The sequence below is a fragment of the Callithrix jacchus genome, chromosome 6 (assembly GCF_049354715.1).
Source record: "Callithrix jacchus isolate 240 chromosome 6, calJac240_pri, whole genome shotgun sequence".
NCBI lineage: Eukaryota > Metazoa > Chordata > Mammalia > Primates > Cebidae > Callithrix > Callithrix jacchus.
Window position 1 is genome coordinate 135,088,493 of NC_133507.1, and position 20,205 is coordinate 135,108,697.

The 20,205-nt window shown below is 37.2% G+C and overlaps 1 protein-coding gene across 6 annotated transcripts in view; it reads left to right on the top strand.

Annotated features, from left to right (window-relative positions):
• The window catches only part of SPAG16 (sperm associated antigen 16), a 1,454,415-nt gene that overhangs the window by 337,931 nt on the left and 1,096,279 nt on the right, over positions 1–20,205 (top strand). For all 6 annotated transcript variants that reach the window (XM_078328429.1, XM_078328427.1, XM_078328430.1 and 3 more), the window contains 2 exons: positions 8,578–8,685; positions 14,121–14,238. In XM_078328429.1, the coding sequence (XP_078184555.1) occupies positions 8,578–8,685; positions 14,121–14,238 (226 nt within the window). The remainder of the gene's footprint in view (positions 1–8,577; positions 8,686–14,120; positions 14,239–20,205) is intronic.

The window sequence follows — 20,205 nt, forward strand, 5'->3', positions numbered from 1 at the left end:
GTATTTGCTGGAGACTTGAACACCCCCTTTTCAGTATTGGACAGGTATTCTAGACAGAAAATCAACAAACATCAGACTTAATCTGCACCATAGAACAAATGGACTTAATAGATATTTACATTCTCAATAATAAACTATATGTTAGGTTACAAAACAAGTTTCAAAAATTCAAATTGAAATAATATCAAACATCTTCTGTGACCACAATGTAATAAAACTATAAATCAACAGCAGGAAGAATTTTGAAAACAAAACAAACATAGAAATTTAACAGTATGCTCCTGAATGACAAATGGATCATTGAAAGAATTAAGAAGAAAACTGAAAATTTTCTTGAAACTTGATAATGGAAACACAACATACCAAAACCTGTGGGATACAGTTAAAGCAGTACTAGGAGGGAAATTTATAGGTGTAAGTGCTTACATCAAAAAAGAAGAAAAACTTCAAATAAATTACCTAATGATTCATCTTGAACAATTAATAAAGCAAGAGCAAACAATTCAAAATTAGGAAAAGAAATATAAAAGAACAGAGTAGAAATAAAAATTTGAAATGAAGAAAGCAATACAAAAGTCAAGGAAACAAAAAGTGTTTTTTTGAAAAGATAAAATCAACAAACCTTTAGGCAGATTGAAGAAGAGAAAAAAAAAGGAAAAGACTGAAATAAATAAAATCAGATGGAAGAGGAAACATTACGGCCGAGATTGAAGAACTTCAAAGGATCATAAATAGCTACTATGACCAACTACATGCCAATATATTGGAAAAATTAGGGGAAATGGATATATTCCTAGACAGATACAAGCTACCAAGATTAAACCACGAAGAAATCCAAAACATGAACAGACCAATAACAATTAGCAACATTGAAGCTGTAATACAAAGTCTCCCAGTAAAGAAAATACAGGACTTGATGGCCTCACTGCTAAATTGTACCAAACATTTAAAGAACTAACACTGATTCTACTCAAATAATTCTAAAAACAGGACGAGGGAATCTTTCCAAACTCATCAACAAGGCTCATATTACCCTGAAACCAAAACCAGACAAAGACACATCAAATAAGAACACTACAGGCCAATGTCTCTGTTGTTGATTCAAAAATCAACACAAATACTAGCCAACTGAATTCAACAATATATTAAAAAGATAATTCATCATGACCAAATGAGATGTATTCCAGTGATTCAAGGATGATTCAACATATGCAAATTAATCAATGTGATACCTTACATCAAAGGAATGAAGAACAAAAAGCATATGATCATTTCAATTAATGCCAAAAAAATTTAATAAAATTCAACATTTTTTTATGATAAAAACTCTAAAACAGTTTGGTATAGAAGGAACATACCTCACAATAAACATTATATATGACAGAACACAATTAATGTCATACTGAATGGGGAAAACTTAAAATCTTTTAAGATCTGAAACATGACAAGGATGCCCATTGTCACCACTATTATTCAGTATAGCAGTGGAAGTCCTAGCAATCAGACAAGAGAAGGAAATAAAGGGCATAAAATTGGAAAGAAGTCAAATTATCTATCTTTGCAGATAATATGAGCTTATATATTTGGAAAAATCTAAAATATTAACCAAAAAAATGATGAGAACTGATAAATTTAGCAGGGTTTCTGGATACAACATCAAGATACAAAAATCAGTAGCATTTCTATATGCCAACAATGTAGGCTCTGAAAAAAGAAATTAGAAAGTAATCCAACTTACAATAGCCACAGATAAACTTAGATACTTAGGAAGTAACTTAAGCAAATAAATGAAATATCTCTACAATTAAAATTATAAAACACTAATGAAATTGAAGAGGACACAATGACATGGAAAAATATTTCATGTTCATGGGTTCTAAAAATCAATATTGTTAAAATGTCCATTCTACTCAAAGCAATCTACAAATTCAGTTTGACCCCTATCAAAATACCAATGACATTCTTCACAGATATAGAAAAAAAAAACCCTAAAATTTATATGGAATCACAAAAGACCCAGAATAGCCAAAGTTATCCTAAAGGGAAAGAACAAAACCAGAGGAATCACATTGCCTGACTTTATACTACAGAAATACAGTAACCAAAACAATGTGATACTGGCATTAAACCAGACACAGACTGATGGAACAGAATAGAGAGCCAGAAACAAAACCACAAACCCACCATGAACACATTTTTGTAAGAGGTGTCAAGAACATATACCATGGAAAAGACAGTCTCTTCAGTATTGGTGCTGGGTAAACTGGGTATCCATATGCAGAATAATCAAACTAGAGCAGTATCTCTCATCATATGCAAAAATCAAATAGAAATGAAACTCTTAAGAGAAAACTCCTGAAAGAAACTCTCAAGGACGTTGGTCTGGGCAGAAATTTTTTGAATAATACCCTACAAGCACAGGGATGCAAAGCAAATAATGAACAAATGGGATCACATTAAGTTAAAAAGCTTCTTCATAGCAAAGGAAATAACAAAGTGAAGAGACAAACCCATAGAATGGGAGAAAATATTTTCAAACTACTCATCTGATAAGCGATTAATAAACAGAATATATAAGAAAAACAACTCTATAGGAAAAAAATCTAATATTCCAATTTAAAAAATAGACAATAATTTGAACATGTTTTGCAAAAGAAGAATACAAATGGCAAATAGGTATATGAAAAGTTGCTCAACATCATTGATGATCAGAGAAATGCCAATTAAAACTACAATGAGCTGTCATCTCACCCCAGTTAAAGTGGCTTTTATCCAAAAGACAGATAATAGTGAATGCTGGTGAGGATATGGAGAAAAGGGAACCCTTGTACACTGTTGGTGGGAATGTAAGTTAGTACAATCAGTCTGAATAACAGTTTGCAGTTCCTCAAAAAACTAAAAATAGATCTACCATGTGATTTAGCAATCTCACTGCTGGGGATATACCCAAAAGAAAGGAAATCAGTATGTCAAAGAGATATCTGCACTCCCATGTTTGTTGCAGCACTGTTCACAATAGCCAAGGTTTTGAAGCAACCTATGTGTCCATCAACAGATGAATGGATGAAGGAAATGTGGTACATATATGTAATGGAGAACTATTCAGCCATAAAAAAGAATGAGATTCTGTCATTTGTAACATGGTGGAACTGAAGGCCATTATGTTAAGTGAAATAACTGAGGCATAGAAAGACAAATTTCACATGTTCTTATTTATCTGTGGGATCTAAAAATCAAAACAATTGAACTCATGGAGATAGGGATTAGAAAGATGGCTACCAGAGGCTGGAAAGAGTATTGGGTGGTTGTGAATGAGGTGGGGATGGTTAATGGGTACAGAAAAGATTAGTTAGAAAGAATGAATAAGATTTAGTATTTGTTGGCACAAGAGGTTTACTATTGTACATTTTAAAATAACTGAAAGTAAAATTGGATTTTTTTGTAACAGAAAAGATAAATGCTTGAGGGGATGAATACTGTATCTTCCATGATTATTACACATGCATGCCTTTCTCAAAATATCTCATTTACTCCATAAATATATATATGTACCCACAAAAATTTAAAAATTAATTTAAAATTATGTTTTCATTTAGCAATAGAGATAAATGGTTAAAACTAGAAGTTTGTAGTATTTTGGAAGAAATGAAAGTATGTAAATAAGATAATTCAAAAAGGGTTGTCACAAACATAATGAACCGTTCCCAAAGAATCTCATAATGAACTTGATGAGAAAAATTATATCCCTTTCAACAATCTAAAAATTGGAAGAAGATCATATATTTCTATTTTGAATATAGGCTTTATTGTTGTTTAGATGAAAAACTGTCCTAAACTGCAATCTCTTTTTTGTTAAAGTGAATATATGTTACTCTTATACTAACACTAAAAAATACACTGTATATATTTAAAGGAAAATAGTCATTAATTTTTGTTTTAACAATAGAGACATTTTGACCAGAAGCAATAAAATAATTAGAAAAAATAAAAAGCACTCCATTCAATATCATATTTCTGAATTTATGTTGTCTTATTTGTTGAATTATATTCTTGCTGTACACACATGGGTTAAAATCAGAAAAGAATACATTGTTTATGTAATCATTAATATATTCCTCAGATGATTTTTCAAGACAGAATGTTTGAATCAATTTCTTGCACATATAAGATGATTGGCATGAAAATGAGGTTGAGGTTTAGGTGGAGAAAGTTGACCATGTGTATTGTGTTAGTTGAACATTGTTTATTTACATATAATGAAAACTACAAAATTGGCAGTAAAACAAAGGACATTAGAGGTTATTATTTTTTTTAAGAGTGTGTTGGGAGGTAAGGAGAAAGTAACCTGGGTGGTGGAAGCAGCCAAGTTGACCTAATGGAAACAGCTCCTCTTTGGCTCCCACCAAGAAGGATGAAAACAGCAAGTGAATTCTGCATCTTCATTGAGGTATCGAGTTTCTCTCATGGTACTTACTAGGTGGTTGGTGCTACCCAGGGACAGCAAAGAAAAGCATCCAGGGCCCACCCAAGAGCTGCGTGGGCAAAGTGAGCTTGCTCCCAGAGCCAAGGAAGGCTATGAGGGATTGTGCTACCCCTCCCTGAAAACCACGCTTTTCTCATGGATCCTTGCAGCCCGTGGGTCAGGAGTTCCCCTTGCAAGCCCATGCCACCAGGGCCTTGGGCCCCAAGCGCAGAACTGTAAAGACATGGCAGCTGCTTGGGTGGCTGGCTTTTTGAGCCGGCACCACGACACAGGAGTGTTTGCATACTCCAGCTCTGGGAACTCGCATGAGGCAGGATCTCTGTCCATTTCCATGGGAAGGGGGCTGAAGTCAGGGAGCCAAGTGGCCTGGCTCCCACAGAACCCCATAAGCTAAACACCACTGGCTTGGAATCCCTGCTGGCCAATGCAGCAGGCTAGAGACTGCTTAAGAAGACATAATTCCCAGGGCGGGAGGGGCAGTCACCATCGCTATGGCTCCAGTTGGCCATTGTCCCCTGCTGTAGGTGCCAGTGAGACTGGGTGGTCTGGACTGGGAACAATTCCCCAAAGCACAGCATAGCAGCTGGGTCAGTTCATGGCTAGACTGCTTCCTTTAGCAGAACTCTGATCCATTTCTTCTCACTGAATGAGGCCTCTCTGTGGGAATTTCAGCACCCCTAGACAGGGGTTTATGAACAGAACTCTGATATTTCTGAAAGGAGCCCCTAGGAGGAGGGCAGGTGCAGTATCATGGATCAGTGGTCTTTGTCTTTTCTGCCTGCTGGCTTTGAAGAGTCAGGGCAGTCCAAATGAGGGTGCAGCACACCTGCTCCACCAAGGGGCAGTCAGACTGTTTATTTAAGCAGGTCCTTGATCCCACTCCTCCTGACTGGGTGAGACCTCCCAACCGGAGTCCCCAGATACCTCATACAGGAGCATTCCAGCCAGCATCAGGTTGATGTCCCTCTGGGACAGAGCTCCTAGAGGAAGGAGCAGGCTGCCATTTTTGCTGGACTGTAGACTCCTCTGGTGATACCTCCAGTGGTGGGAGAGGCCCAGGCAAATAGGATCTGGAGTGGACCCCCAGCAAACTACAACACCCTATAGAAGAAAGGTCTGACTGCTAAAAGAAAAACCAGAAAGCAACAACAACATAAATGAAAAGGACCCCACAAAAACCCCATCCAAAGGTCAGCAACCTCAGATCAAAGGTAGATAAACTTGTGATAATGAGAAAGAATCAACATGCAAATGCTGAAAATTGAAAAAGCCAGAGTGCCTTTTCTTTTTCACATGTTTGCAACATGTTTCCAGCAAGGGCACAGAACTGGGCTGAGGTTGAGATGGATGAATTGACAGAAGTAGGCTTCAGAAGATGGGTAATAATAAACTTCACTGAACTAAATAATTATGTTCTAACTCATTGCAAAGAAACTAAGAAAGGTGATAAAACATTACTGTAGATGTTAACAAGAATAACTATTACACAGAGGAACTTAAATGACATGGTCAAGCTGAAAAACACAACGTAAGAATGACACAATGCAATAATAAGCATCAGTAGCCAAAGAGACCAAGCAGCTTTAAGAATATCTTGCTGAAATAAGACAGGCAGACAAGATGAGAGAAAAAAACGAATGAAAAAGAATGAACAAAATATTTGATAACTGTGAAATTATGTTAAAAGACAAAACCTATGACTAATAGGAGTACCTGAAAGAGATAGGGAGAATGGAACTAAGTTGGAAAACACACTTCAGGATGTCATCCAGGAGAACTTCCTCAACCTAGCAAGATAGATCAACATTCAAATACAGGAAACCCAGAGAACTCCAATAAGATACTCTATGAGAAGATCAACCCAAAGACACATACTTGTTAGATCCTCCAAGGTTAAAATGAAGGAAAAAACGTTCAGGGCAACCAGAGAGAAAGACCAGATCTCTTATAAAGGGAAGCCCATCAAACTAACAGCAGATCTCTGCAGAAACCTTACAAGCCAGAAGACAGTGAGGGCCAATATTTGACATTTTTAAAGAAAAGAATTTCTAACATAGAATTTCATATCTGGTCAAACTCAGCTTCATAAATGGAGAAATAAAATCTTTTTCAGACAAGCAAATGCTATGGGAATTCATCACCACTGGGCCTGTCTTGCAAGAGCTCTTGAAGGAAGTATTAATTATGGAAAGGAAAAACCATTACCAGCCACTACAAAAACATACTGAAGTACACAGACCAGTGACAATATGAGACAACTGCATAAACAAGTCTGCAAAATAACCAGCTAGCATCATGATGACAGGATCAAATTGATACATAATAATATTAACCTTTAATGTAAATGGCTAAATACCCCAATTGAAAGATGCAGAATGGCAAGCTGGATAGATTCAAGATTCGTTGGTGTGCTGTATTCAAGAGACCCATCTCACATGCAAAGACACACATAGACTCTATTCCATTACTACGTATATACCCAAAGGAATATTAATCATTCTGTCATAAAGACACATGCATATGTATGCTCATTGCAGCACTATTTACAGTTGCAAAGATGTGGAATCAACATAGATGCCCATCAGTGATAGACTGGATAAAGAAAATGTGGTACATATACAGCATGAAATACTGTGCAGACATAAAAAGGAATGGAATCTTGTCCTTTGCAAGAACATGGGTGGAGTTGGAAGCCATTATCCTCAGCAAACTAATGTAGGAACAGAAAACCAAATGCTGCATGTTTTCATTTATAAGTGGGAGCTGAACAATCAGAACACGTTGACACAGAAAAGGGACCCAAACACACTGGAGCCTGTCGTGGGTATGGTTGAGGGAGGGGGAACATTAGGAAAAATAGCAGATGCATTCTGGGCTTTATACCTAGGTGATGAGTTGATAGGTGCAGTAATCCACCATGGCACACGTTTACCTGTGTAACCTTCACACCTTGCACCTGTGCCCCAGAACTTAAAATAAAAAGAAGAAAATAAAAAAACTTGGAAGAATGGATCAGAGACCTTGCACCATATGCCTTATGTACATTGATCTTGCATCAAGAAGTCACTGCTCAACATATGCTTACTTTATTTCATAAACATCTTTGGTAGTATCCCATACACTGTTCCTTGGTGAATGTTCTGACACTGCTTAATGCAGAAATCTGTTCGTGTGCATTTATTTTATGTGAATCGAAATCTTGAAATATTCTGACACAGAAAAGTAGATTTCTTCTGTTTCAATCCTAATGTAAGGGATCAGTCCATTTTTCAGAATGGAAATATAACAGTCTCAGTACTTTGTCAGTTATCTGAGGTTGAGAAACTACTTTTTCATTATAAATTATGTTTCACATTATTATATTGAAAATAACATATTATAGAGGTAAGCAAAACATTCTCATTAGTTTTTTACATAGAACCTGGGCTTAGAAAGAATGCTTTTGCTTGACTTATGCCAGAGGTTTGCAGAAGCTATATCCAGTTGAAAAAGTTTTCTGTGTAACAGCATTGATATTGAAGACCATTCTCATTAAGCTTCAAATTATCTAGTAATAAGATCCACTAATTATTTATATTTCTCATACAAGTTGCCAGAATAAAGTCTTGGTTTTCTAAAATTTATATGCTTTCTGTTCCCAATTGTCAGAACTGAATAATCTAGTATATTCTCTTTAACCTTACATTCTAGGAAGTTCAGAGTTAAATTTCATAAAGTCTTTATTTTTAATAATTTTGAATTATTGTCTTATATATATTTATATATTTTGCAAGCCAAACTAGTTCTCTTTGGAAGTAGATGAATTATACTTTGTACAAGTTCTGGTTGCATGCCTTTAATTTGCATTTACTTAGATGAAATGTAGATGAATTATATTTTTGAAACTACAGGTTTTCCCTTTTGATCCTCCACCCCACACACAATATGACCTTATACAAATTATATTCGATGGGAACCTTCAATGTGAATGACAGCAAAATATTTGTTTTCCTATTATCTTTTGAATGGCCCAATACTGGATTTGAACTCAAGACTAAATAATTCTTCAAAAAGGAATTAGCAGTGTTTTATAAAGTTACTATTTTTTTTTTCAGCAAAGCTAGAGAAGATCTGCTGAAAATTCAGAAAGAACGTGATTTTCATCGAATGCATCACAAGCGAATAATTCAGGAAAAAAACAAATTAATTAATGACCTCAAAGGGTAAGCTTCTCATATTTGTTGTCATGTTTATTAAAGAGTTATTCAATACATGTTAAGTAATTTGACTATGACAGAAAGTTTCAGACAAAGTTATTAATTCCACATTTATTGAGCATAAGATGAGTAAGTTGTGCCCCTTGCTGTCAAGGGTCCCAGAAATGAGTTGTGTGTGTGGAGTGGGAGGAGTTAAGCAGAAATATACAGAAATACACTGCTTTGTTGCTATGCCACCCAAAAGGACTGTCATCCCAATCAGTCTGGAGTGTGAGAAGGCTCAAGGATTTATTTCAACAGGAATTAAATTCTCAAGTACAAGTAAGAGTAGACAGTGAGGAAGTGGGGTCAGCACAGTGCTCTTGGCAGTTAGTACATCCTCTGCAAATACACCAAGACATGAAAAAACATGGTATGTTCATCAAATTATGCATAGAAAGCAAAATGCAGTTGTGGTATTGCCAGGATAAGGAACATATGTCTAAATGATTTTGAATTTGTGATGTCTTAGAAATATTTTGAAGGCATTATTGAGATTTACTTTCTCTCCTTTACCTTCCTCAGCTACAAAAGCAAGAAAAGAAATTTACAATCTTTAAATAAAATTGTATTTTTCTTGCTTTAGGGCAGTGCTGTTCAACAGAACTTTTGTGATGATGTAAACACTCTAAATCTGTACTGTCCAATAGCCCCTAGCAATTTATATTCAAAAATAGACCATACTTGTTCAAATTCCTAATATATATAAAGGGACTACTTTGCATATAAAATTCATCATTTTAGATTATACGTTTTTTCATGTTTCATTATTTCAGGTACCATGGTGAAGAAGTGCACATTACTTTGTAATACAACTACACTTTCTGTATATTCAGATAGCCTTTATTTCTTCATTTAGTCATTATGAAAAACATCTTCATATAAAAATCTGGATGAATCACTAAAGCGCATTTTATAAAGACCTGAAACAAAACTTCAGTGATGCCACTGAGTCACAAAATAGCTTGGCATCAAGTTAATCAGTCAAACACAGTTTGACTGTGTTTGCCTGATAGGTGTGCCATTGCATAAAAAATCATCTATAGGATGGAGAGTTTTTGATGCCAGGCAAAGTTAGGGTCTGAGCTCTCTATGTCATATTTTACCCAAATACATTTTTTCTGTAAAAATTTCAACTAGTTTGATAATACATTTTGCGGTATTTTTTTTTTTTTTTTGGTTTGTTTGTTGTTTTGTTTTTTAGAGTCAGGGTCTCATTCTGTCACTCATGCTGGAATGTAGTAGTTAAGACAAGGCATCCTATAGCCTCCAACTCCTGGGTTCAAGCTTCCACAGCCTTCTGAGTAGCTGGGTCTACAGGTGCATGCCACCATACCTGGCTAAAGTTTTTTATGTTTTAATTTTTTTGTAGAGATGGGAGTTTCACTTAGTTGCTCAGATTGGCTTTCGACTCCTGGCCACCAGTGATCCTTTCATACTGGCATCCCAAAGTGTTGGAATTACAGGCCTGAGCAAGCAAGCCTGGCCAGTATTTTCCATTTAACACAAGTGTCTTATTAGGAACATACTTATTTTCAGAATTATCTATATCTAATATTACAACTTGCAAACAGATGAATTATGATGTACTTATGGACCTTATAAAATAGATACACCCTTTAAAAATGGATTAAACAGTTTCTCTGTTTCCTTGCCACATTTCAGTGAAATTCTATGTGTTGTTAATTCTTTTAACAGAAGATAGTCAAGCCATATCTCATGAATGAGCTAAATTCCAAAATTAGTAAAAAAAGGGAAATTTCACCGTCAATATTTTCTTTAAAATTCTTCATCCACAAATTACAGTGTACATTGTTTATATATACAATTCTACATCTGTGTGTTTTATGTATTTATAAATATGTAATGTTTGTGGAAGATTATAGTATACAGCAAAGCATATATATATATATATACACACACACTATATATATATGTATATATATAAATACTATATACAGCAAAGTATACATATACACTATATATATACACACACACTAAGTGTACATATATACACACTAAACTAATCAGAATGGACAGAATGGATGATAGAACTGTACATACTACCTGTATTTTTATTTTTGTTACTTTTTCTGAGTGTTGTATTAATAAAGATAATATGTATATATAAAGTAACTGTACTTTAATGCTTAATTTCTATTGCTATCATCGGTGAAATATGATATCCAAATTAGTCTTTTATAAATACTGCTTTGAAAACATTTATTGTAGAAAATGAAAAACTCTGTTTTAATTTTTAATAGAAAAAATATTTTTTTGGAGAATCCTCTACTGTCTGCCAGGGTAGCTCCAGCGTCTCAGGGAATTTCTGCTTTGGGCTATGTCACTGTAAACAGTACAGAATTAGCGCTCCAGCCAGTCCTGGACTAAATCTCAAATGTAAGAAGCTATAAAACTGGTACAAAATATATGAGGCTGTTGTTTTTTTAAGATGGTGAAAAATTGGCAAAGCAGGACCATGATGCCTAAGAAAAGACAAACACAAAATGAGCAGTGTGATCACCCCATATTTCTTCCTGAAGGTACTTTTCAACCCACAGTTTGACCAGATATAACCTAAGCAAAGCATGGTGGGTTTTGGAGCTGAGGAATCAGAGTTCCAAGTTCAGGGCTGCAAATGTAGCTGAATTTGCAGCATGGTGTATGCAGAAGGAAAGAGGTACATGAAATGTGGCTTAAGAAATACCTTTACTGGTTCTCTTCAGTCTTTGGCCACATAACTAACTTGTGGAATTATAGGATGAGAGAACACGAAGCCTACCAGAAACCATCAGCTGGGACACTGTGAGAAAATAGATTCAAAAGGTTGTGCAGCGCTAGGAGATGTAGGGGTTTTGACCAGCCTTAAGGGAAGGAACCTCACTGAATACTCTGAACATTTAGTTCATATCCTTAATAAGCCGTGGCATACAAGCAGACATAATTTGTCCTAGAGAAAGTGTTGCTTTAGACTTTTTCTCCAAAAAGCTTAATGGTAAGCTTTGAAAAACTCAAGCTGATTCACTAGGAAATTAACTGTCAGAAAATAACTCTTTAAAGGAAGAAAACAAAATTCAGACAAGTGTATGTTCAACATCAATCATTAAAAAAGTTTATATGTATAGATCTATATATAGATATAGAAATATCTAGAAGCAGGAAGACATGACCTATGATCGGGAAAAAGCAGAAAGAGTCACAAAGAAAAGAGAATTACAGAATTAGCAGACAGAGACTTTAAAACAGTTATTATGAAATGCTTAGCGTTTTAAAGAAAATGATGACTGTAAGGAGTGATAAAGAATTAAACAGAAAATTGAAAACTGAAAAAATGATACGTGTAATGATTAATTTACTAATAAGATTTAGAAGATTGGGCATTGACAATGGAAAGATCAATGAACATGAAGACACGAAGTTAGAAAATAATCGAACTGGTGCGCAAAGAGAAAAAAGCTGAAAAGAAATGAGCAGGAACTCAGAAAAATGACTAATGAAACATAAATAGTACCTCTGGGACAATATCAGATAGTTCATTAGAAGAGGCTGAGGATAACCTTCCTCATTCTGCTAGCTTATTCCAATTACTAAGTATACAAGTTCAGATTATTTCCTCAGGAACACTGGAATTCATCACTGAGTGCTTACATGGATGAAATATGCTGTGAGCCAGAAATTAGCCAGGACCCTACTTATTTCCTCGCTCCTATAGACTCCCATTCTAACAGAGGGGTCATGATTCTGCTTTAGGTTTCGGAATTTGAATGACAACTTCTTAAAATATCTTCCCCCAGTAGGTAGTCATGCGACCAAATAGCGAGGGGTAATTTGCAGAAAAATTGAGGCTATTTATAAAAGTATATAATTGCTATGGTGTTATGGAGTGCTTCCTCTACTGTCTGCCAGGGTAGCTCCAGCATTTCCACTTAGCAGTGTTGGCTATCTTTCCAAGTTTCTAAAGACCACCTTGAAAGTGAATTTACCTTATTTGCTAGAGTTTTTGCTATAATGTTAAATCCATTGTGTTGAGGTCAAGGAATTATTGTTTATCTAGTCTTGCATTCCAGCCCCCTTTATCAACTACCTCAAAATGTAGTCTTGGGGGGTATTTTCCCGGTTCCTGCCAGTACATGCTGACTATTTCTTGCAGCAGTTTAGATGTATACTCTCTTTCCTCCCTGATCACACCATCAGTTTGGCACTAAGGAGAGGAGGTAGGGACACCTTTATTGAGGGAGAGGGTAGCATCTGTTACTTGTTACTTTGTGGGGAAGAGGGTTTTTCACCATTTTGCAGCACAGCTGAAGTACTACTTCTTTCTAGGAAATGGTGACCACCTCTGTAAGCCCATAGGGCTACAGAAAAGCATTCTCAGGGGCATCCTGAGAACCAGAGAAAATGAAAGTGACATTTCATACACTTCATATAATAAAGAGTTAGTTTACATGGAACACATAATATTAAATATGCATTACTCTAAGAGCTTCAAAATACATAAAGCAAAACCTGATAAAATTGAAAGGAAAAATAGAAATGTCCTTAGTTATACTAAGGATTTTAACACTCAGTGTTAGAAAGTGTAGGAAGAAATATTCATAAGTGTATTTTACATCCATGAAGAGGCTGGGGATAACCTTCCCCATTCTGCTAGCTTATTCCAATTGCCAAGTATATCAATTCATATTATTTACTTAGGAATCCTGGAATTGATCACTGGATGGATACATGGACCAAATATGCTGTGAACCAGGACCCTACTTATTTCCTGGCCCCTATAGACTTCTATTCTAACAGAGGAGACCAGATATAACCCAAGCAGAGCATGGTGGTTTTCGGAGCTGAGGAGGCTGAGATCAGAGTTCAGGGCTTCAGAGGTACCTGGAACTTGCAGCAGTGTGTACACAGAAGGAAGGGGGTACATGAAATATAGCTTAAGAAATATCTATAATAGTTCTCTTCAGTCTTTGGCCACATAACCTTTGGAAGTATAGGATGAGAAAACATAAATCCTAGCAGGAAAACAGAATCTGGGAAGCTCTGAGCAAAATAGAGATTCCAGAGGTTGTGTAGAAGAATACTGTCAATCAATTGAACATAGTTAACATTTCTTGACTTCTACTTTGAACTTTCCAGTCTTCTGAGTACATACTTGGACACAGCAAGGAAATAGAGAACTAGTTAAGACATGTGATTTTCCTCTCTCTGCACCCTCCACCCTCATGTTGTAGTGAAGTTGCATGCTTTCTGTGCTTCTTGGCTGTAGTGTGTTAACCTTTACATGGCTATTCATTTTTACTTCACAGCAAAAAAAAAAAAAAAAAAAATAGTTTTGATGTTAGATGAAAATCACTAATTTAACTCAATTACCCCTTAAGATGCTATTGACTTTTTATTTTTTATAGGTTGAAGTTACATTATGCATCTTATGAACCAACTCTAAGGGTATTACATGAGAAGCATCATACTTTACTAAAGGAGAAAATGCTGACCTCCTTGGAAAGAGACAGAGCAGTTGAGCAGGTAAAGATACAGTCAAAGCTGCCTTAAAATGATCTTTTAATCATTTTTTTAGTAATACAAGCAGAAATACTGGTTTTGTTTCTGTGATTAATTTTAAAACATATTCAACCAATTTTCATGTAAAAGAGATCCATTTAGAAACATTCAGAAGGTTTGGAGAATTCAAGATGGCGCGGTAAAAACAACTCAGGGTCACAGCTCTCAGTGAACGTGCAGAGGGTGAGTCAAAGTCACATTTCCAGATGGATTTTTGTTGCCCACAGAACGGGGAAATTCCCAGGTGTAGGAGAGACATGGGACGCATGCGCAACCATTTTGACTGTTGCGGTCACTTCGGCTGCCACCGCAGCGCAGTGACACTCTGCAACACTCCACTCAAAACACACTGGTTTGGGTACCTTGCTAAACCAGCAATCTGAGATTTCGGAGGGCAGATTATCATATCCATCTGATTAAACAGGACTTGGACAGTGAGCCAGACCAGGAGATTCCTGAGAAGTGGCGTTTGAGCCAGCACAGTGGCTCGCTGCATGGGAAATCACACAGATCCCAGTGCCCTAACAGCAGGCGACCGAAACACCTGGAAGAGAGCCATCTGTTTAACTTAAAAAAAAAAAAAAAAAGTAGCTCTGAGGAAGGGAGCCAGGCGAGCAGGCTCGGTGGGTTTCACCCCCACAGGGACAAACAAAACAGCAATTTGAAACACTCCTGGTGGATAGTTTAACTGTGGGCACAGCTGAATCCAGGACGGTGCAGCTCGGTGGAGGAGGGGCGTCTGCCATTACTGAGGCAATCTGCCCCTACTGAGGTACACTCCCATTGCTGACGCAGCCTGCTGTTGCCAAGGCAACCCGCCATAACAGAGACTCCGCCACAGGGTAGAGCCTGTGGCAGCAGGGCAAAGCTGGCGGCAGAGCCTGCGGCTGCAGGGCAGAGCCCTCAGCGACAGGGCAGAACCAACATCAGCAGGGTGGAGCCTTGGCAGGAAATAGTGACTAGACTGCCTCCTAGCTGGGCAGAACCAACATCAGCAGGGTGGAGCCTTGGCAGAAAATAGTGACTAGACTGCCTTCTAGCTGGGCAGAATAGTGCAACGGACACTCATAAAGAAAGCCACAACTCCACAAGACAGAGCATCTGAGGGAAAAAAAAGGGATCTGCTGCAGGAGACATAAATGTAGCAGCCTAACAGCCCTGAATGAACAATGGAGCTCAAAGCTCAGGACTTGGGCTCCTATAAAGTACAGACCATCTCCTCAAGAAGCTCCCTGACCCCTGTATATCCAGAGTCACCTCAAAAAGGACTGATCAGACTGGCATTAGGCAGGCATCATTCTGAGACAAAGATAGCAGAAGGAGGAACTGGTAGCATCCCTCACTGTTCTGCAGCTGCTACAGGTATACCCCAGACAAGCAGGGCCTGGAGTGGACCTCAGCAGTCATACAGCAGAGAAGCTAGACTGGTAGAAGGAAGACCAAGTAACAGAAATACCTCATCACAACAATCTGGGCATCCACTCAGAGACCCAATCGAAAAATCAGCAACTACTCAGACGACAGGTGGATAAATCCACAAAGATGGGAAGAAACCAGCAAAAAAAAAAAAAAGGAAAACACCCAAAACCAGAACAACTTGCCTCCTAGAAAGGAACAAAACTCCTCACCAGCAAGGGAACAAAGCTGGACGGAGAATGACTGTGACAAAATGACGGAATTAGACTTCAGAAGGTGGTTAATGAGAAACTTCCGTGACCTAAAAGAACATGTTCTAAATCAATGCAAAGAAACTAAGAACCTTGAAAAAATATTTGAAAAAAAGATGTGAGGAAATGATAACAAGAATGGATAACTTAGAGAGGAATATGAATGAATTGAAGGAGCTGAAAAACACAACACGAGAACTTCGCGAAGCATGCACAAGTTTCAACAGCCAAATTGACCAAGCAGAAGAAAGAATATCAGAAGTCGAAGATCAATCCAATGAAATAAAACAAGAAACCAAGATTAGAGAAAAAAAATGCAAAAAGGAATGAACAAAGTCTCCAAGAAATGTGGGACTATGTGAAGAGACCTAACCTACGTTTAATAGGTGTACCAGAATGGGATGAAGAGAACGAATTAAAGCTGGAATATACTCTTCAGGATATTATCCAGGAAAACTTGCCCAACCTACCAAGGCAGGCAAACACTCAAATCCAGGAAATACAGAGAACATCACAAAGATACTCCGCAAGAAGAGCAACCCCAAGGCACGTAATCGTCAGATTCACCAGGGTTGAAATGAAGGAGAAAATACTAAGGGCAGCCAGAGAGAAAGGTCAGGTCACCCACAAAGGGAAGCCCATCAGACTCACAACACATCTCTCAGCAGAAACTCTACAAGCCAAAAGAGAGTGGGGGCCAATATTCAACATCCTTAAAGAAAAGAACTTTCAACCCAGAATTACATATCCAGCCAAACTGAGCTTCATAAGTGAAGGAAAAATAAAATTTTTTTGCGAACAATCAAGTACTCAGAGATTTTGTCACTACCAGGCCTGCTTTACAAGAACTCCTGAAAGAGGCACTACACATAGAAAGGAACAACCAGTACCAGCCATTCTAAAAACAGGCTAAATGCTAAAGAGCATCAACAAAATGAAGAGTCTACATCAACTAACAGGCAAAACATCCATCTAGCATCAAAATGGCAGTATCAAATTCACACATAACAATTAATCGTAAAGGTAAATGGGTTAAATGCACCAATCAAAAGACACAGACTGGCAAATTGGATAAAAAACCAAAAGCCATCAGTGTGCAGTATCCAGTATCCAGGAAACTTATCTCACATGCAAGGATACACAAAGGCTCAAAAATAAAGGGATTGAGGAAGATTTGCCAAGCAAATGGAGAGAAAAAAAAAAAAAAAAAAAAGCACGTGTTGCAATTCTCATCTCTGATAAAATAGACTTTAAAGCAACAAAGATTAAAAGAGACAAAGAAGGTCATTACATAATGGTAAAATGATTGCTACAACAAGAAGAGCTAATGATTCTAAATATATATGGACCCAATACAGGAGCACCCAGATATATAAGGCAAGTTCTTAATGACTTACAAAGAGACTTAGACTCCCACACAATAATAGTGGGAGACTTTAACACTCCACTGTCAATATTAGACAGATCAACCAGACAAAATCAACAAAGATATCCAGGGCTTGAACTAAGACCTGGAACAAGCATATTTGATAGACATTTACAGAACTCTCCACCCCAAATACACAGAATATACATTCTCCTCAGCACGACATCACACCTACTCTAAAATTGATCACATAATTGGAAGTAAAGCACTCCTCAGCAAATGTAAAAAAACTGAAATAATAACAAACAGTCCCTCAGACCATAGTGCAATCAAGTTAGAACTCAGAATTCAGAAACTAACCCAGAATCGCACAGCTTCATGAAAACTGAACAACTGGCTCTTGAATGTTGACTGAATAAACGATGAAAGGAAGGCAGAAATAAAGAAGTTCTTCAAAACCAATGAGAACGAAGACACATATCTAGCCAGACTGATAAAAACGAAAAGAGAGAACAACCAAATAGATGCAATAAAACAATAATGGGAAAATCACCACAGATTCCACAGAAATTTAAACCATCATCAGAGAATATTATAAACAACTCTATGCACATAAACTAGTAAACCTGGAAGAAATGGATAAATTCCTGGACTCCTGTGTCCTCCCAAGCCTAAACCAGGAGGAAGCCAAAACTATGAATAGACCAATAACAAGGTCAGAAGTCGTGGCAGCAATTAAGAGCCTACCACCCAAAAATGCCCAGGTCCAGATGGGTTCACAGCTGATTTCTAACAGACAAACAAAGAGGAGCTGGTACCATTCCTTCTGAAACTATTCCAAATAATCCAAAAAGGGAATCCATCCCAAAACATTTGATGAGACCAACATCATCCTGATACCAAAACCCGGCAGAGACCCAACAAGAAAAGAAAACTTCAGGCCAATATCCATGATGAACATAGATGCAAAAATCTTCAATAAAATACTGGCAAGCTGATTGCAACAGCACATCAAAAAACTTATCCATCATCATCAAGTAGGATTCATCCTGGGGATGCAAGGCTGGTTCAACATACGCAAGTCTATAAACTTAATTCACCACATAAACAGAACCAAAACCAAAAACCACATGATTATCTTAATTGACACAGAGAAGGCATTTGACAAAACTCAACAGCCCTTTATGCTAAAAACCCTCAATAAACTCAGCATAGATGGAACGTATCTCAAAGTAATAGAAGCTATTTATGACAAACCAACAGCCAATTTCATACTGAATGGGCAAAAACTGGAAGCATTCCCTTTGAAATTTGGCACTAGACAAGGATGCCTTCTTTCACCACTCCTATTCAATATAGTAATAGAAGTTTTAGCCAGAGCAGTCAGGCAAGAAAAAGAAATAAAGGGTATTCAAATAAGAACGGTGGAAGCCAAATTGTCTCTATTTGCAGAGGACGTGATAGTATACCTAGAAGACCCCATCACCTCAGCCCAAAAACTCCTGAAACTGATAAGCAACTTCAGCAAAGTCTCAGGATATAAAATCAATGTGCAAAAATCACAAGCATTCCTATACACCAATAAGAGACTTAAAGAGAGCCAAATCCAGAACAAACTGCCATTCGCAATTGCTACAAAAAGAATAAAATACCTAGGAATACAACTTATAAAGAATGCAAGGGACCTCTTCAGGGAGAACTACAAACCACTGCTCAACAAAATAAGAGAGGACACAAACAGATGGAGAAACATTCCATGTTCATGGTTAGAAAGAATTAATATCGGGAAAATGGCTATACTGCCCAAAGTAATTTACAGAATCAATGCTATCCCGATCAAGCTACCATTGACTTTCTTCACAGAACTGGAAAAAACCACCATGAACTTTATATGGAACCAAAAGAGAGCCCGCATAGCTAAGTCAATTCTAAGAGAAAAGAACACAGCGGGGGCATTACACTACCGGATTTCAAACTATACTACAAGGCTAAACTAATCAAAACAGCATGGTACTGGTACCAAAACGGAGATATAGACCAATGGAACAAAACAGAGGCATCAGAGGCAACACAACATATCTACAACCATACAATCTTTGATAAACCTGACAAAAACAAGCAATGGGGAAAGGATTCCCTGTTTAATAAATGGTTTTGGGAAAACTGACTAGCCATGTGCAGAAAGCAGAAACTGGACCCCTTCCTGACACCTTACACTAAAATTAACTCCAGATGGATTAAAGACTTAAACATAAGACCTGGCACCATAAAAACCCTAGAAGAAAATCTAGGCAAAACCATTCAGGACATAGGAGTAGGCAAGGACTTCATGACCAAAACACCAAAAGCATTGGCAACAAAAGCCAAAATAGACAAATGGGACCTAATCAAACTCCACAGCTTCTGCACGGCAAAAGAAACAGTCACTAGAGTGAATCGGCAACCAACAGAATGAAAATAAATTTTTGCAGTTTACCCATCTGACAAAGGGCTGATATTCAGAATTTACAAAGAATTCAAACAGGTTTACAAGAAAAAAACAAGCCCATTCAAAAATGGGCAAGGGATATGAACAGACACTTTACAAAAGAAGACATACATGAAGCCAACAAACATGAAAAAATGGTCGTCATCACTGGTCATTAGAGAGATGTAAATCAAAACCACATTGAGATACCATCTCACATCAGTTTGAATGGCAATCATTAAAAAATCGGGAGACAACAGATGCTGGAGAGGATGTGGAGAAAAAGGAACACTTTTACACTGTTTTTGGTAGTGTAAATTGGTTCAACCATTGTGGAAGACAGCGTGGCAATTTCTCAAGGCCTTAGAAATAGAAATTCCATTTGACCCAGCAATCCCATTACTGGATATATATCCAAAGGACTATAAATT